At 37.7% G+C, this 18,762-nt stretch overlaps 1 protein-coding gene across 3 annotated transcripts in view; it reads right to left on the bottom strand.

The window, feature by feature from the left end:
• Positions 1–18,762, bottom strand: part of CRYBG1 (crystallin beta-gamma domain containing 1) — a 155,791-nt gene that overhangs the window by 23,700 nt on the left and 113,329 nt on the right. For all 3 annotated transcript variants that reach the window (XM_054996866.1, XM_054996942.1, XM_054997026.1), the window contains 9 exons: positions 15,187–15,234; positions 14,968–15,086; positions 10,646–10,808; positions 8,519–8,658; positions 6,188–6,314; positions 5,278–5,313; positions 3,638–3,792; positions 1,043–1,169; positions 143–288 (listed from right to left, as the gene is read on the bottom strand). In XM_054996866.1, the coding sequence (XP_054852841.1) occupies positions 143–288; positions 1,043–1,169; positions 3,638–3,792; positions 5,278–5,313; positions 6,188–6,314; positions 8,519–8,658; positions 10,646–10,808; positions 14,968–15,086; positions 15,187–15,234 (1,061 nt within the window). The remainder of the gene's footprint in view (positions 1–142; positions 289–1,042; positions 1,170–3,637; positions 3,793–5,277; positions 5,314–6,187; positions 6,315–8,518; positions 8,659–10,645; positions 10,809–14,967; positions 15,087–15,186; positions 15,235–18,762) is intronic.

Here is an 18,762-nt window from a genome sequence, read left to right as displayed (position 1 = left end):
AAAACAAATCAGAAACCCACATTTTAAAATTGTTTTATCATATAATTGGCCCAACTTAAGTGTTAATACTTTCCCCTCTAATGTTTATTAATGTGCCATAATTAACTATTAAAATGAAAATGAAACTAGATAACTGACTTACACTCCACTTAAAACATTTATGGATTGTGTCCTCAGTCCATAGCCGGTGTCCTTCAAACTGGAAATAATTCCTAACACATTTATACTGGAACCTTTAGTCCCAAAATCTTTTTCAGTATACATTATCATGTGCGGCTGTGTAACATTCTATAGAAAGAAAACCAACAGAAAACCATTAAGAAACAAATACAAAATGATTTTGACTGCAAATAAGATCATTATCCCCATATTAATAAAGAGGGTGTACTGTGTAACAAAACAAAACAACAGGGCTGAAGGGGATCCCTATTAACAGAAGGAACTCCCAAAGCGTGCAGAAAAATCCGTTTTTTAAAAAAAGATGCTAGCCTTCAACATACACACATACTCTCTCAGTCTCACTCTGAGGTGCAATAGGGACTTTCCATGCCCAACATTCCCCTGCTGTAAGAGCCCTTTAAACAGCAACTGTGAATGCCTGCTTGCTTTAAGTTTTAAAGACTGCAGGATAAATTGGATATGAATCCAAATGCACAACACATAAACATGTATAAGGTCTATCTATATTTCACCATGTTTAACAGAATGCACCCCAATAGTTTCAGAATGCACAGCTGAATTCCTTTGATAGCAATGTAGGATAGACTGACAACATTCATACTAGGATATGCATTGGGATGCACATCTAATTTAAGCACATTGCTCTTAATGAACAGGTGCTAGGAAATTTCATGTGTGGCTCTTATGATAATGGGGATGCAGCAAGAAGAAGGGGGAAATGTCTTACTTTTGGGCCAGCCCATCTTCTTCTTTCCCTTTGCAAATATTCTGTGGGTTCAGGTAAAACATGAGGGGGTGGGAAATATAACAAAAAAGTAGAAGGAAAAGCAAAAAGCATTATTTAATTTTTTTCTGAACTTACCCCTAGGATGGGCCTTAGTGATTGCACCTGTTCATCATAACCGCCCCAGTCCATCCATTCCCGGTACTCTCCTTCTTCCAGCAAATATTGATGTTCGGTAAACCCTGGCTTCTCATAAGCAACCCAGCTAAAATGATTTAAAATAATTAAAAACCAAAAATGAACCACATAATAAAGAAAACTTGACAGAACATATAATCTTATTGCATTAACAGCAAAAAAAAATCAAACTAAAGATCAAAAATGGAAATTACAATAAATTATCACAAAAGTGTAAATGAATTAAGGAATATGATTAATGATTTCAACTGGAGAGATGTAAGCACTGTAGCTGATTTCAGCAGCAACATGGGCAATGTGGCTCAACCAGAACTCTATCTTTGCCCTTGTATCTTTGCCTTTGTTGAGCTAGCTATTCTGAGTGGCTGACGATAGTGGGGTGGGAACTGAAGTTGTACTCTGCACTGAGCTGCTCCTCCAGTGCTGCCGGGCACAGTCACTCTATGTGATTTCTCCTGTCTCTGTTCCCCAAGATGAGAATGAGGGGATATAAAAGGAGCACTTCGGTGACTCTGGGAGCACACAAGGTGGGTCCCATGAGGGAGGAAACAACACACAAGGAATCTCTTCAACACTGTCCTATGACCCCAGGTAGGATGAAGCAGATCCCCAAAATGAGGTGGGGGAAAAAAAGAAGTTCTAGCACACAGGACCAGAGTGCTCTCTTTGTGACTGTTAAACTTGCAGTCCAATCTTGTGCATTCATAGCTGATAGCCCCAATGCATTCAGTCAGATAGGTAAGTATGCATTGGATTGCAGCCTTGAGATAGAAATCTTGAAGTACTTTCTTGGGAGAAAAACAGGAGTTATTTCTGAGTTAAACACTCAGAAACATAGGAACACTATGTGCAGACCAATTCTAATCTTGTTAACTCAAATGTAAATTCAAAAGAGAAACGTGTTTCCTGGTTGATGTATTCAGGTTGAGATTTACAGGCCTAACATTATTTTATCATTTCCCTGCCCACTCATTCATCACTAGGTAGGAAGATTAACACTGGGGCTGTGGGGCCTGGTGCATTTCACTTGGCTTCAATCAAGGGCCATTATGGTCCATGTTTGAATTGTGCTCCGCTGACCTATGAGAACTAAACCAACTAAATTAAATCAATACCAATAAGTATCATTTGTGATGTAGCATTTACATTATGAAGACACAGTACTGACACAGTGCTGCAGACATAAAGCCAAACCATGGATTAGCATATAACAAGTAAGACTCATCACTTCTCCCTCCTCTTTACTTCTCTTTGCACATTCCTGATTCTCTTTTGAAACCAAACTGCAGTTGCTGTGGAGAAATGCCCTCCACCCTAGAAACCTGGATATTTCATTAAGTGGGGATAGACTCTACATATGCACCAGAAGCTACAATGCTAGTAAAAGACTGGTAAAAGGAAAACTATAGATCAGTGCCTCCAGCTCATAATGGCTCTGGCCCAAGTGAGATCAAAAGGTTTAACATGTTATATCTTGCTGGAATGTCACACCTAAAGGTAACAGAGACTGGGACCGCCAAAAGGCTAGACAATAATTGCTTCTTTTCAGAGGAAAAAAAAACCCAGAACAAATCCAGAAGGGGTCAGACTTCTAGGTCTGAGCTCTGTAAACACACCGCACCTATTTGGTCTTGCTATCCAAAGAGCGGTAAAAGAGAGGGGCAGCATGTGAACCCACCATCCCTTGAGCACAACAGCTCAAAATTACAGAAGTGTGTTTCAGCATCCCTGTGCTAACCAGCACAAGTGGGAGATGCAGCAACAAAGCACAACATCTAAAGAGCAATGCAGATACACAGTGCTAGATGGGCAAATCCATCCAGCAGAAGATACTCTCAGATTTTCTAGTTCCTACCCAGTGAGAAGTTAGATGGCCTCTGAAAGTAAGGGAAAGGGATGGTATAGCCAAACAGAGACTTGGGATGTCCATGGAGTTTCCCCAACCTCTCACGACCCAAGGGAACAGGGCTGCTTGTGATTCTGTTCCTTCACAGCTGCCATTATATCAAAACCAAAAAATTATGGCTTGCTCTTACTCTCCACCACCTGTGTTTGACTAAGGGCAAGGTATCAGTTTGCACTTGCTCAAAATAGGGAGAGGAATAGAATTACTTGAAGACAGAAGAAAGACCTTATGCTATCAAGGATCAGTCATCTGACACCAGCACAACCGTATGAACTGTACCAGTAGTAAAGCTTGCATAAAATGTTTCCATACTTCTTTATGTCATGGAGAAAAGAATAATTCTTCATCACAAAAGTCTGTATCAATATAACGACTGCTTCAAACATTATGGAAATTAGTAGTACTATATGTACCATGATGTTTACCGTAAACACAAGAACTGTAATATATTTCTTTTGCTCAACTAATTTGTTTGAACTTCATGCTATAGGGATTGCATATCAATTATGACTCTTTATGGCAGGTACATGCTACATATGTGATTAACTCAGTTGACCTCCTGATCTACAACGTTGTATTAGTATCACAATACAATAGCTGTCAGTAGGAATTTTTTCCTCAATACTTACATTCCTCCTAGAACTTTCATGGATCCTACAGAGGCAAACAGCAATTTTGTCATCTCTGGCACTTTTTCTCGATTTCCACCCTTGGGGAGAGCTGCTAACTCTGTATCAAGTTCTATGTGATTTCCTTCAAAGAAAGGCTTCTCATAAATGATCACCTTTAGCAACACAGAGATAATGGTAATGTTACTGTTATATTTATGTAGTGTCCACTCCACATACATCATTTCAGTTACTCACAATAGTCTCATAAGACAAGTCAGAATTATAAAATGCCTATTGGGTACTGATGTTAAGAAATATATAAGAAAATATATAAGAAATATATATATATATATATATATATATATATATATATATATATATATATATATATATATATAAGAAAATCAAATGATCCAACTGGAATATTATAGTCTCTAGCTCATAGCACCTTTCCCCTCACATGCTCCGATTCATTTCTTTTACAAGCAAATTTTGGCTTAAGCTTTTTTATTGCCAAACCAGAACTAGAACTTATAATCAAACTGGTTTCCAACTGATTTGGGAGATAAGCATGAACTACGGTGTTTGAGCTGGTCACAATGACAAACTATGGTTTGCCACAAAACAGGAAGTCAAGCAGGGATTTGGTATGAGCAAGCAGAGGAGCAAGGAGGAAGCATACATGCCCAAAGCTGTTTTGGAGCTGCATCTAAACTGAGCTATTGGTGAGTTCATGGCTGAGGTGAGATTTAAATCAGAGACTACAAAGCTCGTAGCTCTTCTCTTGGATTATTGAGATAATTCTGAATATATTATTTGGCAGCAAAGTGTTGGGATTTTTGCAAGTGTCATGAAAGTTAAATTGTTATTCTGTTTGTTTAGTCAGATAGCTAGTTAGCATAGGACCACTTAGGCCGCAAGTAAAAGTTCCCACCATAAAAAGGGGAGTCTAATGAAGGAATCTAAGATTGTCTATGGGAAGAGCCAGTTTATTGGGGGGGGCAATTAACTAGAAACATATACTAAGGTTTTATTGCTCTTTGTTCAGTTCAGTTCAGTTGTTCAGTCTCTAAGTTTCTATCTCTAAGCTCCTAGTTTAGCCATCGAGATGTAGTTAGTTAGATATTCTTTATTTTCTTACCAAATGTACCCTTTTTCCTTGTTATGTAGTAAAAGTATTTTATAGAACTAAAACCACAGAAGTCTGTCAACCTATTTCCAATGTGCTAATATTAAACTCTGCAATCTCCTTTCTCTTTTTAATCTCACCAACCAACACAAAGTCATGTTCTATAAAGCTTGAAATGAACTTAGATACAGAACTTTATGCTTACATATCAGCATATAGTTTAGCATACATCCTAGTCCACCTTAATTCAATGGTGTTATCTGCAGAACACCTTTATCATACCTTTTTATTAGGACAACAATAAGTAGTGTGAATAAACAAACAATTTTTATATATTTTATCCCACCTGGCTCTGTAGGGAGACATGTTTGAAGAGTTCAAATATATGTTTAAAAGGATTGTATGATCATGGGAGATGTTCATCTTATAGCAGCGAGTAACTACAAGACAGCAGAGCTTAGGACAGCATTATTACTCATAGATATATATCATGGTTATCATGTTGTCTGCTGATTAAAGAATAGTTTACCTTGGGGTTTTCTGGACATTCGACTTTGCGTCCACCCTACAAAAATCAAAAGGAAAAAGATTATTGAAAGGTTACTTCTATTTAACCCTGTTTTAGTTAAGCAAGCTACTGGTATGGTTCAAAAATTACTATTCTAAACAGTTCCTGGAGCTGAAAATTAAAAATTAAGAAGCTGTTGAATAAAATGAAAATGCTTGTTTTCAATTCAGTAGAAGCAGGATGTCACCAAAAATATCAAACGTAAGTATTAACAAGAGCTCATTGGGGTGGATCCTATGCCTATCCTACCACTCTGCTAAGTAAAGTTTGAAGCCTTCCACAAGCCTAAGTGTCTCCTCGATTGGTGGAAGATCCACAAGTGGGAGGAAGGCTGTATCCACAAAATCAAACCTTTTATTGATTCACTTCATCTATAGTCTGCCTTTCTCACTGAGATTCGAGGTGGGAAGGGAACAGCTGCAACAAAAACCAAATCCTTAAAGCAAAAAGTAGCTGAAAAACAAAAATACAATACAAAGTAAAACAGATCAACCAAAAAAAGGACACATAAATGAAGTAAACGCGTGTTTAATTAATTTATGCCCCATCTTTCACCCCAACAAGGACCCAAAGTGGCATTTATTTTTCCTACATTTGTATTCAATTTTTTCCTTACTGCGTTTGGAAATATAGACATGTTTTTGTTTTTCTGTAACTGTTTTGCTTTAAGGATGATTGAATCCATCACAACAAAACCTTTAACAGTGCTACCGTAACAGTGTTATACCCTTCTATTGACATCAACTGGCTTAGAAGGATGCAACACTGCTTTAGACTGTACTGCAAGAGTTTTATTGCAGTTCAGTCATCACTAAGTGACAATTGTTATTATTACTGCACTACTCAATATTTTCCAATTGTATCATGTTACCATCTTCAAGGGCCTCATGGACCTAATATATGCTTCTTTCTTTTCCCAGAAAGATAGATCAGGGTATTCTCCAGGCTCCAACATCAAAGGGATTCCCTGGAAACCAGGTTCTTCATAAAGTAGCCATCTACAAATGGAAAATAAGATGTTTAAATTTTATTTTATTTATACCTGCCTTTCTCCCTAATGGTGATCCAAAGTGGTTTACATCACTCTCCTCTCCTCCATTTTTCCTCACAACAACACTGCGAGGTCGGTTAGGCTGAGAGAGCATGACTGGCCAAAGGTCACCCACTGAGTTTCCATGGCAGGGTGGGGAACTGAACCTGGACTTCCCAGATCTTAGTCCGTCAATCTAGCCACTACACTGGCTCTCAGATGGCAGAATGGTATAGCCTGACCTTGTCAGATCTTGGAAGCTAAGCAGGGTTGACTCCAATCAGAATTTGGATGGGAGACCACCAGGGAAGACTGAGGTTGCTCTGCAGAGCCTATCTCCTGCATGAGAATGTCTTCCATTTCCAAAAGAATGGTCAGAGGATACACGATGCCATCAATTCCAGACGGGTGCAAATATTAACAACATATTTCAACCTAAGCTTTCATGGTCCCATTTGTTCATATGCTATGACTGAATCCTCACTTTGCATTCATTTTATGTGGGAAGTTTGAGGAAACAAAAACAAATTTACGTAGAGAGAAGAATGGCTCTGCTGATATATGTTATACTGGAAGATGAGCCAGTAGATGAGCCCAGGGTGGTGCAACTGATGTTATTAGATCCTATTGCCTGAGTGTACATAGGGACAAAGTTGGCATCTCCAATGAATGCAGGTAATTCTATAATAAGTAGGACATATTCACTAAATTTCACACATTCACAGTAGCATATGCATTCATATGACAGTTTGTCCTCTGCTGTTACTTGTATTCTGATACTAATCACTATTACTAAAAGCCATCATGAACTACAAACCTAACGAAGATATTGTCATAAAATAGGTGGAGTATACTTATTGTGTCATTAATCTTCTATTTCAGATGTGTTGACAGATTAATAATACTGAATGTCACTATTTTTGACAACACATTGCTAATCATAGCCAGTTTCACCAATTATAGTGTCTAAGTATAATTAAGTTAATAGAGTCAGCAGTGTATTTATTCCATTAACTTTCAATGTTACTTATTTAACTAGAAGACTGTTATCCTTCTTTTCTCTCAAAACAAAAGTGGGATGCAGAGGGGCTTACAACACAAATTAGAAATTCAAATAATATTGGTCACTAGGTTTGAGGTAAACTGGCAGCAACTTCTATTACATATGACTGGTTTAGTATTATTTTAAAGCATTCCTTGTCTACACAAAAAGTAAGGAGAAGTGGTATTAATTCTACTCTGTAAATATCTGAATCCAAGTAAATGAACCCTTTGATCCCTTCTCTTTAATAATAACTTCTCTCCCTTTTCCTATATAATATTTGTTTTAATCCTGCCTGCCTGCAGCCATACACTCTCCTGGAATTCTCATCTACTTAAAAGTTCCATTGAGGTCTGTTTATTTAGTGCCTTCAGGACAGAGATGTACTACTGGAATGCTATTTATCAAGTTATTACTTATAATGTTATTACAATGCCAGAACATATACTGGTGGTTTATCTGAAGCATACTGAAGTGTAGCGGTATTATCTTACAAAAATCAGTGCATAATAATTTTAAAGCACATCCCTCTTCTAATCAACTATCTTCAGCTGATTTATTTAGTTTATTTTTATTCCATCTTTCAACTATAAGATGGTGTACATAAAATATTAAAACCAGTTAAATAAAACTCTAGGTCCTAGAGTCTAGGAGAAAATGATGCTAAATAACATTAAAGCAGCAGTTTAAAAATGTTTAAACTTCAAAACAGCAATAGATAGAAACTTATTAAAAGCAGAAGTTAAAAATACCAAATATAAATAAAAAATAACTTTTCTGGGGTCAGAAGAAAGAAGGGGGAGGGGAACCCAGTAAGGATCCACAACTGTCAGCACTTTCCACTGACAGACTGTGGGGTCCAACCCAATGTCTGTCAAATTTTAATTGCAATATATGAAGTATTTTTATATTAAACTTTATATCATATCTTATATGCCCAGGACTGATAGCTGAATTGCATTTTAAATGAACACTCACTAAAAATAGAGTGAATGTCACTCACTAAAATAAATTGTTATGTATAAACATATCTATTATGTTTAATAAACATATCTATTTCAGAACCCAGAAATTTGACAAAAACGGTTAATAACATTTTGCTTTTAATGTCCATTTATCCAGATACTTACATGCCCCAATACACTTGCAGGGAACGAGTTTTCTCTGTAGCACCAATTATTCGTGTTTCTTCAGTGTCATCAAAGTATGACTTTACCATACCTAGCCCTCCTGGTTCTGTAAAGAGGTCAATTCGGCATAATCTATAATCCTGTAAAGATCATAAACAAATTAAACAATAATTTTTTTAAAAAAATGTAAATTGCAATGCTTCAGAGTGAGAAAGCGTTTATACAGAGTAAGAGTAACGGTCTACCTGCACCACTCTTGTCAGTTTTAATTGATAACTGCTCTGATCAGTAACAGGTCTTTCCAAGAGCAAGAGTCCAGTAACACCTTTAAAACTAACAAAATTTGTGGTAGGGTATGAGCTTTCATGAGCCACAGCTCTGAAGAAGTGAGCTGCAGCCCATGAAAGCTCATACCCTACCACAAATTTTGTTAGTTTTATAGGTGCTACTGGACTCTTGCTCTTTTTTTATTTATTTTATTTTTATTTATTAGTTTGATTTTTAGCCCTCCCTCCCTACGAAGGGCTCAGGGCGGGACACAGCTACCCATCTAGGTCTTTCCAAGTTCTACCAATTAAGATTCTTTTTCTAAGTGAAAATAATTAGGACTAGATTTAGGACCTGGGCTTTTTTTCAGGGGGAACAGAGTTCCAGCACCTCTTGAAAATACTCGGCAATAGTGCTTGAAAATAATATGATTTCAAAGAATCCCATGTGTTTCTTCCTCATTTTCCTTTTGAGAGTTCCACCACCCTGTTTAGGACCATATATACCAGGGCCCTGAACCGGAGTAATTTGTATGCAAAGCATTTGTATATGGTCCCTAAAACTATGATACAATCTCATATAGTCTCATCTATATCCTAATGCGTAAAACTAATCTTAGTTTTGTAACAAATACACACTATTCTCTTTCCAGATATTCTGACACTTGTTGAAAGGACTTTAAATTCTTTAACCTGTATAAGCAGGCCTCGAGTATTTTCTCCTCTTAACCAGGTATTAATATAATTAGTGTAACAGAGCCTTCTTTTTAAAAACCTGAAGCCATGTGGCATTTCTCCTTACCTAACATGCCTATAGTAAACTAACCCTACATGCCTAACCCAATGAAATTAAATGTGGGTGAAAATGTAGTTCTTAATGAGCACAGTGGTACCATCTCAGTGCATTAGGTTAGAAATAGTAACAACAGGCACATTTTAAGTTTTCCCTTGTGTATTCAATGTTACTATTAAATTCTGGGACATCTGTCACACTGATTCAATTTACTTGTTTCTGAGATTGTGGATGGGGTATGTGCACTAGAATCGAAGTGTAGGATGGACTGCATCTTCACTCAAACAAATATTCAGATACACATTTAAATGATATGCAGTTTATATTTGCAGTTTCTCCTCCACCAAATGATGTGCGTGTAGGAACTTGCTTTCACACTTGGTCTTCCATAGCTGGACTGAAGCAATTTAATTTACCACACATTAATGCTGAACAAAAGTTAGTTCAATATATGTATGATCTGTTAAACTGGTAAAAACCTGTGAACTTGTGTAACTGCCATCTTCAATTTTATATGCATATAGTTCACACTGCACCACTTATGGGACAAATATTCCCACAAAATAAAAGAGAGGTAGTTATAAAATATTCCCACAAAATAAAAGAGAGGCAGTTATAAAATTCCTTGGTTAAACCTGTGTCCATTAAATGGCTGACATATATGGTTCATCCTTATACTTTGCATAATGAATGTACACAACCAACTTATGCACAGAACCCTTTGTCACCATCACTATAATGAATGAAAGGCACTTGTATAGGAGATCTCATTTTCATTATTTTCTGTGATAAGCTCCTCAAGTATCATCGGAACATGCAATCATATATATGAAAGAGTAATGAGAGGAGATGAGCCAACCCCTCACCACTGCAGTAGGAAAGAAAACATATCCCCGCCTCCCTGCTTAAACATTCCAGAGTTTGGCTGGCTCAGCCCAGATCCTTGTGGAGATGTAGGATTCTCTTATAATTCAGCAGCACTTTTAAAAAAGAAGAAATAAATGAGAATGGTGGTGGAATTCAAATCTGAGCTGTGGTAAGCAACCATGCAGTCAAGTCCTTACTCGCCTTTACTACACGCCTGACTGAACCAATCACTGCAGGCTCAGGAGGTTTGCATTCATCTTTGCTGTCAGATGGTTGTTCACCCCACATGTTTGAAAGCTCTAGTTCTCCTTCCTCCAGTGGAATAGAAGGCCCTTCAAAGTTTGGTTTCTCATACAGAATCCAACTACAAAAAGAAGTAAAAATGAGAAATGTTGAATTGTGCTTTCAAAATGCCAGTTAGCTAAGTTTCTTTTCAGTATTTATTTCAACATTGCACATCAAAGAAACAAATTACATCTGTGTGCTTTATCATTTTTACAAAAACAATTACTCTCTCTCTCTCTTTATATATATATATATATATATATATATATATATATATATATATATATATATATATATATATATATATATATATATATATAATCTCAAGGCAGATAAAGATTAATCGTAACAACTCTTGACAATATTGTGCTTGATCTATATTCTGCAATAAAAAAATATTGGTAAGACTCAGGAAACCACAGCATTCCTGTTGGTGAAAGATGGTATCACAAAACAAATGTCTGAAACAAATGCGGTACTCAACAACATACCTATTTTTAATACTGCAGGACAATAACTTTTGCTTCAAATATTTGTTTCTGTAATCTCTTCTCCAAATCATTCACCAAGTGCATGATGTTTCTTCTACAGGTAGCAAGTGTTATTTTAAGTCAGTCAGTTCACTGCCCAAAAAAATTGATAAAAAATGTGTGCACATACACTGTCTCTCTCTGTCACACATGGTGGAGAGTGCCCTCAAGTCAGAGTTGACTTATGGCAACCCCTGACTTTTCAAGGCAAGAGACAAACAGAGGTGGATTGCCATTGCCTGCCTCTGGAACCCTGGTCTTCACTGGAGGTCTCCCATCCAATTACTAACCAAGGCTGACCCTACTTAGCTTCCGAGATCTGATAAAATCAGGCTCACCTGGGCTATCCAGGTTAGATCTCTGTCTCTGTCTCTCTCTCTCTCACACACACACACGAATGGCAGCACATTAATTTAGTTATGTATGATCTTTTTCATTATGAATACCAAATAAAATACATGGGGGGACACCATTGTAAAATGTCTTCACTGAATACCAAAAATTTAACATTCTCCATACCAGAAGAATAACTGTAAGAAAGTCATTCCAAAACTGAGGCACTAAAACAGAGCATGTTCCATTCCTAGTAGCTACCAATTTTACTTTAGACTTTACCAATTTTTACTTTAGACTTTACTAACAGGGAAGCTGATACGGAAACAAGCAGTCCTTTAATAATGGTCTCTGTTCCCTTGCCTCAAGATGCAGTGTTATGAGGCATTTATCTGGGACAAATAGAAGGAAGAGGTTGACAAGAGGTTTGAAATAATATACTATTAGAAAAGAACACCTAATATTCATTATAGCACACAACACTTACAAATCAACATTAAACATATCATATAATCTGCAATGAGCAAACTTGAGTGAAGAGATGACTGATATTTACAGTAGTGTGGCCTGCATTGTAGTTTTGTCCAAAGAAGTACAAATGTACCTCACCTGTGAAAGTAGCCACTAAAGGATAAGATCTAGTCAAGACTTGCAGTAGAAGAGAATAAGGACAGTTTCAAGAGACCAAAGTCAGAATGGAGATCAAGAAGGAAGTTGCGCTGGAGATCATGAAACAGAGGTCCAAAATTAATTTCAAGACACAGAACCAGAATTCAGAACTGGTCAGATCAGGTCAGGAGCTGGAAAAAGAGAACTTAAATCAAATCTGAATGGCAAAACAAAGGAGTCAAAAAACCCAAAGCTGTGTCAAAAAGTCAGACAGCCAACAAATACAGGTAGTCATAGGTATGGTAGTGGGAGATGAAGTTTAGCAAGATCAAAGTAGGAGTAAAAGTATAAAGCTCGCAGAAAGAACAAGTTAAGGAAGGGTCAAGCAAAGCAGGAACAAACAAAGCAATGATTTTAAAAGTTTTATTAGTGAAATACTATTGCAGTTAGTGTGCTAGATCCTCCTGTGCAAAGTATAGTCTTAATCTTTAAATTACTTTAGGTTCACGGGTATAGTCCTTTTTCAATGGTGCATCCAATGTCCTTCTGCATACAAGTATGCATGCCCAGAGGAGATCTCCATAGGTATACTAAGGATTTCACAAAGCAATCCTAAGCAGAGTTTCCCCTTCCTAAGCACACTGGTGTCAATGAGTTTAGAAGGGTGTAACTCTGTATTAGATTGCACTATCTCCTGAGCCACTGGCCTGTACTTGGGTGTACTTCAAATAGTACCAAGCACACTGCAATATGCCTGCGCAGCCCCAAATGTCAGAACCTCCTTTGTCTCACAGTTATCCAATTACCCCATTCTCTCCATGTCCTCAATGTAAAGCATACCCCTGAAGCATGTGCTACAGTCTTGGAGAGGAGGAGGAAGACCATTGGATAAAATTATGTGAAGGCTCTGCTCAAGTGGGAGGTCTATGTCCTATACATTTATAAAAAGCAGCAGCAGCAGCACACTTGCAAACAACATATGTTTAACTTAAAAATCTGAAAACTGCAAAATTCATTGTGGTTTTAAAAATTTGACATGGAAGGAATCTATTGAACAAAATAGCAGACAAAACACATGGGACATTCTATGATAATGGAATAAAGAGAACAATTAAAATTCATGTTGAAATCCCAAATTGAGGGGTATTAGTTGCTCGTTTTTACACTGATATGCCACCATCTGCCAGGAATTGAATAACAAATAGCTTAAAATGTATAAAAAGAAGCTTCCAGAACTACCACCAGCAGCAACAACTAATATTAGGGTAAAACATACATTTTATTATAGTTACATGTTTATCTTGCAGCAAAATAGCTGAGATATCAGTACAAAGAATTGTATATATTTTAGTCCTAACTATCCTACACACCTGCCCTTTGTGATGTCATTGACCTAAGATAAGATCTAAGATAAGGTAATTGTGCCCTTCTTCTAGGGTTGCCAGTCTCCCTTACCATCAAAACAGGGAATGGGGGCAGGCAAGGAACCCAAGTCTTCTTACTTGCATGTGCACTCTGGAAGCCCTGATGACATCATTTCTGGTTGAAATCAGGAAGCTACAGGGTCTTAGTGGGGCCAAAATCAGTTCTTGCTGAGACTCCATAGCTTTCAGTTTATAACTAGAAGTGCATCATTGGGGCTTCCAAAGCACGCATGCATACCATTTCACCACATGTTCCAGTGGTTCCTGGCTTGCCTCCCCAATCCTTTCAACCCTGCCAGCCAAATGTGGGGGGCTGGCATCCCTACCTTCCACTTACCTTCCTTTTGCACTGGCAAGCAAATTCTTATGATTCCACAAATTAACCTTTTCCTGTCTCAATCTAGAAAAAGAATGAACTAAAAATAGAGTGACAGAAAGTACTCGAAAGGGGAAAAGATAGCTGAAGGATTCTGCCAAGCAAAACAATATAAATTGTCTGATGTTTTTAATCAATGTTTCAGGAAATGTTTTAGAGACATACTTAGGGTTCAGTAAAATTAATCTCGCTTGCCAGTTTGCCTTTTCAAAGCCAAGAACTAGAAAACATTTGACAGAAATATGCAGAATAAAATTATAAGTGACTTCAGGTGACAGGAAAAACCTTTAGAACAAGATCAAAGTATGAAAACGAGAAACTATGAGTCAACAACGAAGGTTCCACATGCATTAGAACAAGAAAATATACTTGCTGGAACAGTTCAAAGCATGCCTTAAAATACAAAGTAAACTAGTTCAAGCACAGCTAAGCTAGAAAATAGGCGTGGGCCCAACCAGAATTTAGAAAATATATCTACTGAAGAAGGAAACAATCAAACATGAGTATGATTAATATAAAGGGCATACACAGTGGTGGTGTGACTGAATTTGGAACCAAACCAGCAAGATGAAACAATAGACTTTAACTATCTTTATTCTTCCAAAGCACTCTCTTCATTTTGAACCCGCTCATCTAAAAACAAATCATTACAATATAATAATAGCAAGTTTAATTTGTAAGTTACAACCATATAAATTTTAAAGCTTATCGACATAGCAGTTACTTAATTTACAATCAGTCTTAACAATGTACAAATTTCATTACTCTATTTAATATAAAAGTGAAGCACAAATATACAAGTCTAATTGTATATTTAATATATTCCTCCAAATTCAAAAAAAGATTTCCAGCTATCAGAAAAACAAGCCTTTTAAATACAACCATCTCTTAAATGAACAAGTTCTGACCGTTTTGAAATAGCCCAGAATTTTGAGTTCAAAAAGTCTTAACTATTTTTATTCTTACCATCCTCTGATGACTTTAATGAAAATCACAGGTGACAGCACCCAAGAAGAGCAATCTGGCATATCATGAAAAACTTCAATAACCTTCTCAGAAGGGTCTGGTTTATTGTATATCACAATCTGTATTTTAAAAGAAAATAAATTCAATCTGTTTTAATCTAATGACAAGCACACTATTAAAAATAAGTAGGTAAACATTATTATTTTTAAATAATCCTACCTTTCCTGGTCTGGGATTAATTTTAGCTTGGTTCTTCCCTGAAAATGCCTGAGCAAGGGAAACAAGCAAACAAGAATCAGCAATTAAGGCATATTTTCATTGACCTTCCCTATATGGGCTATTTAGCTCCAATGCAGTTGGGAAGTAAGGGGTTTTTTCCTGCTTCCCCACAGTATCCTGGTGCATTCAGGTACCTCCTAGGTTTTCACTGGTTCTTCTTTGATCATTCCCAAACTTGTTTTTATTGTGAAGCTTTAGGGATAATCTCAACAAAGTTGTCGAGTTAGTGGGAAAGTTTGGGTTTTCCCTGAGAGTACAGAATAAATACAAACTTAGGTTTTGTTCGAAAATACCTCTTTGGCTGTCATCGCAAGAAGTTCATTTTAGAAGGGAAATGGTTAGTCCACCTAAATGGTTAACTTATCAGGATTTATTGGAATTCTCTCAAGACCAAGTTAAAATTAAATCAAGAGAGGACTTAGCAGCAGAAGCGCATGTCTGTCAGTGGTTTCCATACATGCAAATTTTGGAGAGATTCAAACTAGACAAGAGTCATTATGACTTTGAGAAATATAAAACTGAATTTGAAATAGCTCTTTGTACAAATGATATGTTATTTCTAAAATGTATAAACTTTTGTTGAGGTTTGAGACGGAAGAAGAGCAAGTAAAAGAATGTATTATTAAATGGGCGAAAAATTGTGGACATGATATATTAATGGAGCAATGGGAAAATATGTGGACAAGAGGGCTGAAATTTACATTAAGCTCCAGTATTAAAGAAAATTTTTACAAAATGATGTATCGTTGGTATATGACTCCTGAAATATTGGCTAGAACGTATAAGGGGGCGTCAATATGTTGGAAATGTGCTAAACAAGAAGGGACATTTTTTCTTATGTGGGGGACATGTAAGAAAGCAAAGAGTTTTTGGTTGCAGATACAATCATCGATTCAGAAGATTTTGAAGATTAAACTTCAGCTGAAACCAGAGACTTTTCTGTTGGGAATAATGGACAGCCAGTTGGAAAAAAGTTTTAGAACACTGTTTTTATACTTTATTACAGCAGCAAGAGTACTTTATGCACAAAAGTGGAAAACTACAACATTGCCTACAGTGGAGGAATGGTTGACAAAAGTTTTGAAGTCTGCGTTAATGGCAAAACTTATTGCATTAATTAGAGAAAGGACATTAGTTAACTTCTTGACTGAATGGAAACCGTTAATAGACTTTTTGCATGAAATGGATAACAAGGATTTGATGACATCTGGATTTATGGATTAAGAAACATGAACAACAGAAAAAAGAGGGCTTTTGTGACTAACTTAGAATAAGTGGGACTCTAGAAATGATATATACTTGTTGCGGAGAAAATCCTTAATTCATATAATCACTCACTGGAACTTTATTTCATGTGCTCAATCTGTTAATCCAGAATCCTATGCTGAACTAATTGTCCCTGTATATATATTTACTGCAATTCTGTATATATTTACTGGATTTCTATCTAGTAAATCTTAACACCTCTAAGCGTGCTTATAAACTCTTACATTGATTTCCAAGGAAGTTTCAAGTTAAAAAGTGTATATTGGCTCAGCACAACCAACTCTAGGAACCCAAACTGACTGTGCTATAGCAGCTCAGGCAGCAGATTCAGGGCTGCAAAGCCTCCCACTATGGCAAGAGACTTCTGCCTCAAAACCTACTGTTCCTGCCTCTACTTGGAACAGTTGCAGGAGAAAAATAAACAACACAAAAAGCCAATGCACTCTTGGCATGATGTCACATCTGGGAAAAATGTGGAAATAATGTCATATCACTCTAGGAGTTTCTTGAAACCTCATAGTTTTACGAACTTTATGGTTGTGACATCACACTATCACCAATAGTGCTTGCCTTATGTCTCTGTGCTCTGGACTCCCACCAGTTGCCAGACTGTGCCAGACAACCCTAAGCAGACTTAAGGATTAATCGGATCAGCATGAAGAGCATGGTCAAAATGAAGGACATAAATCATTTTATTTTTGTGCGTTGTTTTTTGCAACTTGCAAAAACTTCCAGTTTTGCTGTGACTTGGCCATTCAGAAGTATCTGCACACTTAAGAGGTCTAAGGTAGACCTTAGGTAGACCTAAGGTAGACAAGTATTTAATCCTGGGATGTGAGCCTTTTGACATAAACCAGCATGACAGCCATCTTGGTGTAGCAGTAAGAATGCTGGATTAGGATGTGGGATATCCAAGTTTGAATCCCCACTACTACTACTATTGCTACTACTATTGTTATTACTATTACTACTTCTTCTTCTGCCTAAAAACCAGTTTGGAATTCTTCCCCCATAGGAGACAACGGAGAGGGGCTTGTTGAGTGGCCCCTAAAATTGGACTCCTGGTTCCTATCTTCTTGAAATGGGAAGCAGAGGAAGAGTCTTTAATGGACAGTCTGGATTACACCCACTGCAATTTTGATGGAATTTACTTGAAAAAGCCCCACCCCCACCCCCCGGATAGGTTTCTTCATAGGGAACAATGGCCAAATATATTCTGTATTCCCAAATAAAACTGGATCTGAATACCATACTGGTTTATTTGGACCTGAATATCTGTAATACCAGATATTTATGGAATTATAGAAACTAGGATCCAAATAATACTGAAATTATTTTTGCTGCACACTCCTACCAACCTCAAGGGTTGCAAACTCTAGGTTAGGAAATTCCTGAAGATTTTGGAGGTGGAGATTTTGAGGGTGGTGTTTGAAAAGGAGAGAGACCCCATGCTACTATATAAAAGGTAAACCGTATTCCTGACAACTCAACCCATTACCCTGGCGAGCCTACAGAGGGCGCTGCTGTGGAGGGAGCCCAGATGAGGTAGCCTGTCCCTACAGAGAGTGTGCCATGGCGGGAAGCCCAGGCCAGGATCAGGTGCAGAGCAGGTGGCAATGCCTGCACCCCACTTTTACCCAGCTGGGATCAGGAGCGGAGCAGGCAGCAATGCCTTCCCCCTGCCTAGACCCAGCTGGGATCAGGAGCAGAGCAGGTGACAATGCTCACCCACCACCTACACCTATCTGGGATCAGAAGTGGAAGTACAAAGAATCAACCACGGATATAAGTATGTTCATTCTTAAAGTGCACCATGTATATTAGTATATTATATGCACAGTGCACTTTAAGAATGAACATACTTGTATACGCAGTTGGTTCTTTGTACTTTCGGTTAGTTGACTCCACGGTGCCCCTTTGTTGTTGGGATCAGAAACAGAGCAGGTGGCAATACCAGCCCCCTGCCTTCATCCAGCTGGGATCAGGAGTGGCGCAGGTGGCAATGCCCGCCTCCTGCCTTTAACCAGCCAGGATCAAGAGCGGAGCAGGTGGCAATGCCCATCCCCTGCCTTTACCCAGCCAGGAACAGGAGCGGAGCAGGTGGCAATGCCCGCCCCCTGCCTTCACCCGGCCAAGATCAGGCACGGAGAAGGGGCCAATGTCTAACCCCTCTTCACTCAACTAGGATCAGGAGTGGAGCAGGTGGCAATGCCCACATCCACCTTCACCTGGACAGGATCAGGAATGGAG

Source organism: Eublepharis macularius, chromosome 1, assembly GCF_028583425.1.
Source record: "Eublepharis macularius isolate TG4126 chromosome 1, MPM_Emac_v1.0, whole genome shotgun sequence".
Lineage (NCBI taxonomy): Eukaryota > Metazoa > Chordata > Lepidosauria > Squamata > Eublepharidae > Eublepharis > Eublepharis macularius.
This window is presented reverse-complemented; position numbering and strand designations above follow the sequence as displayed.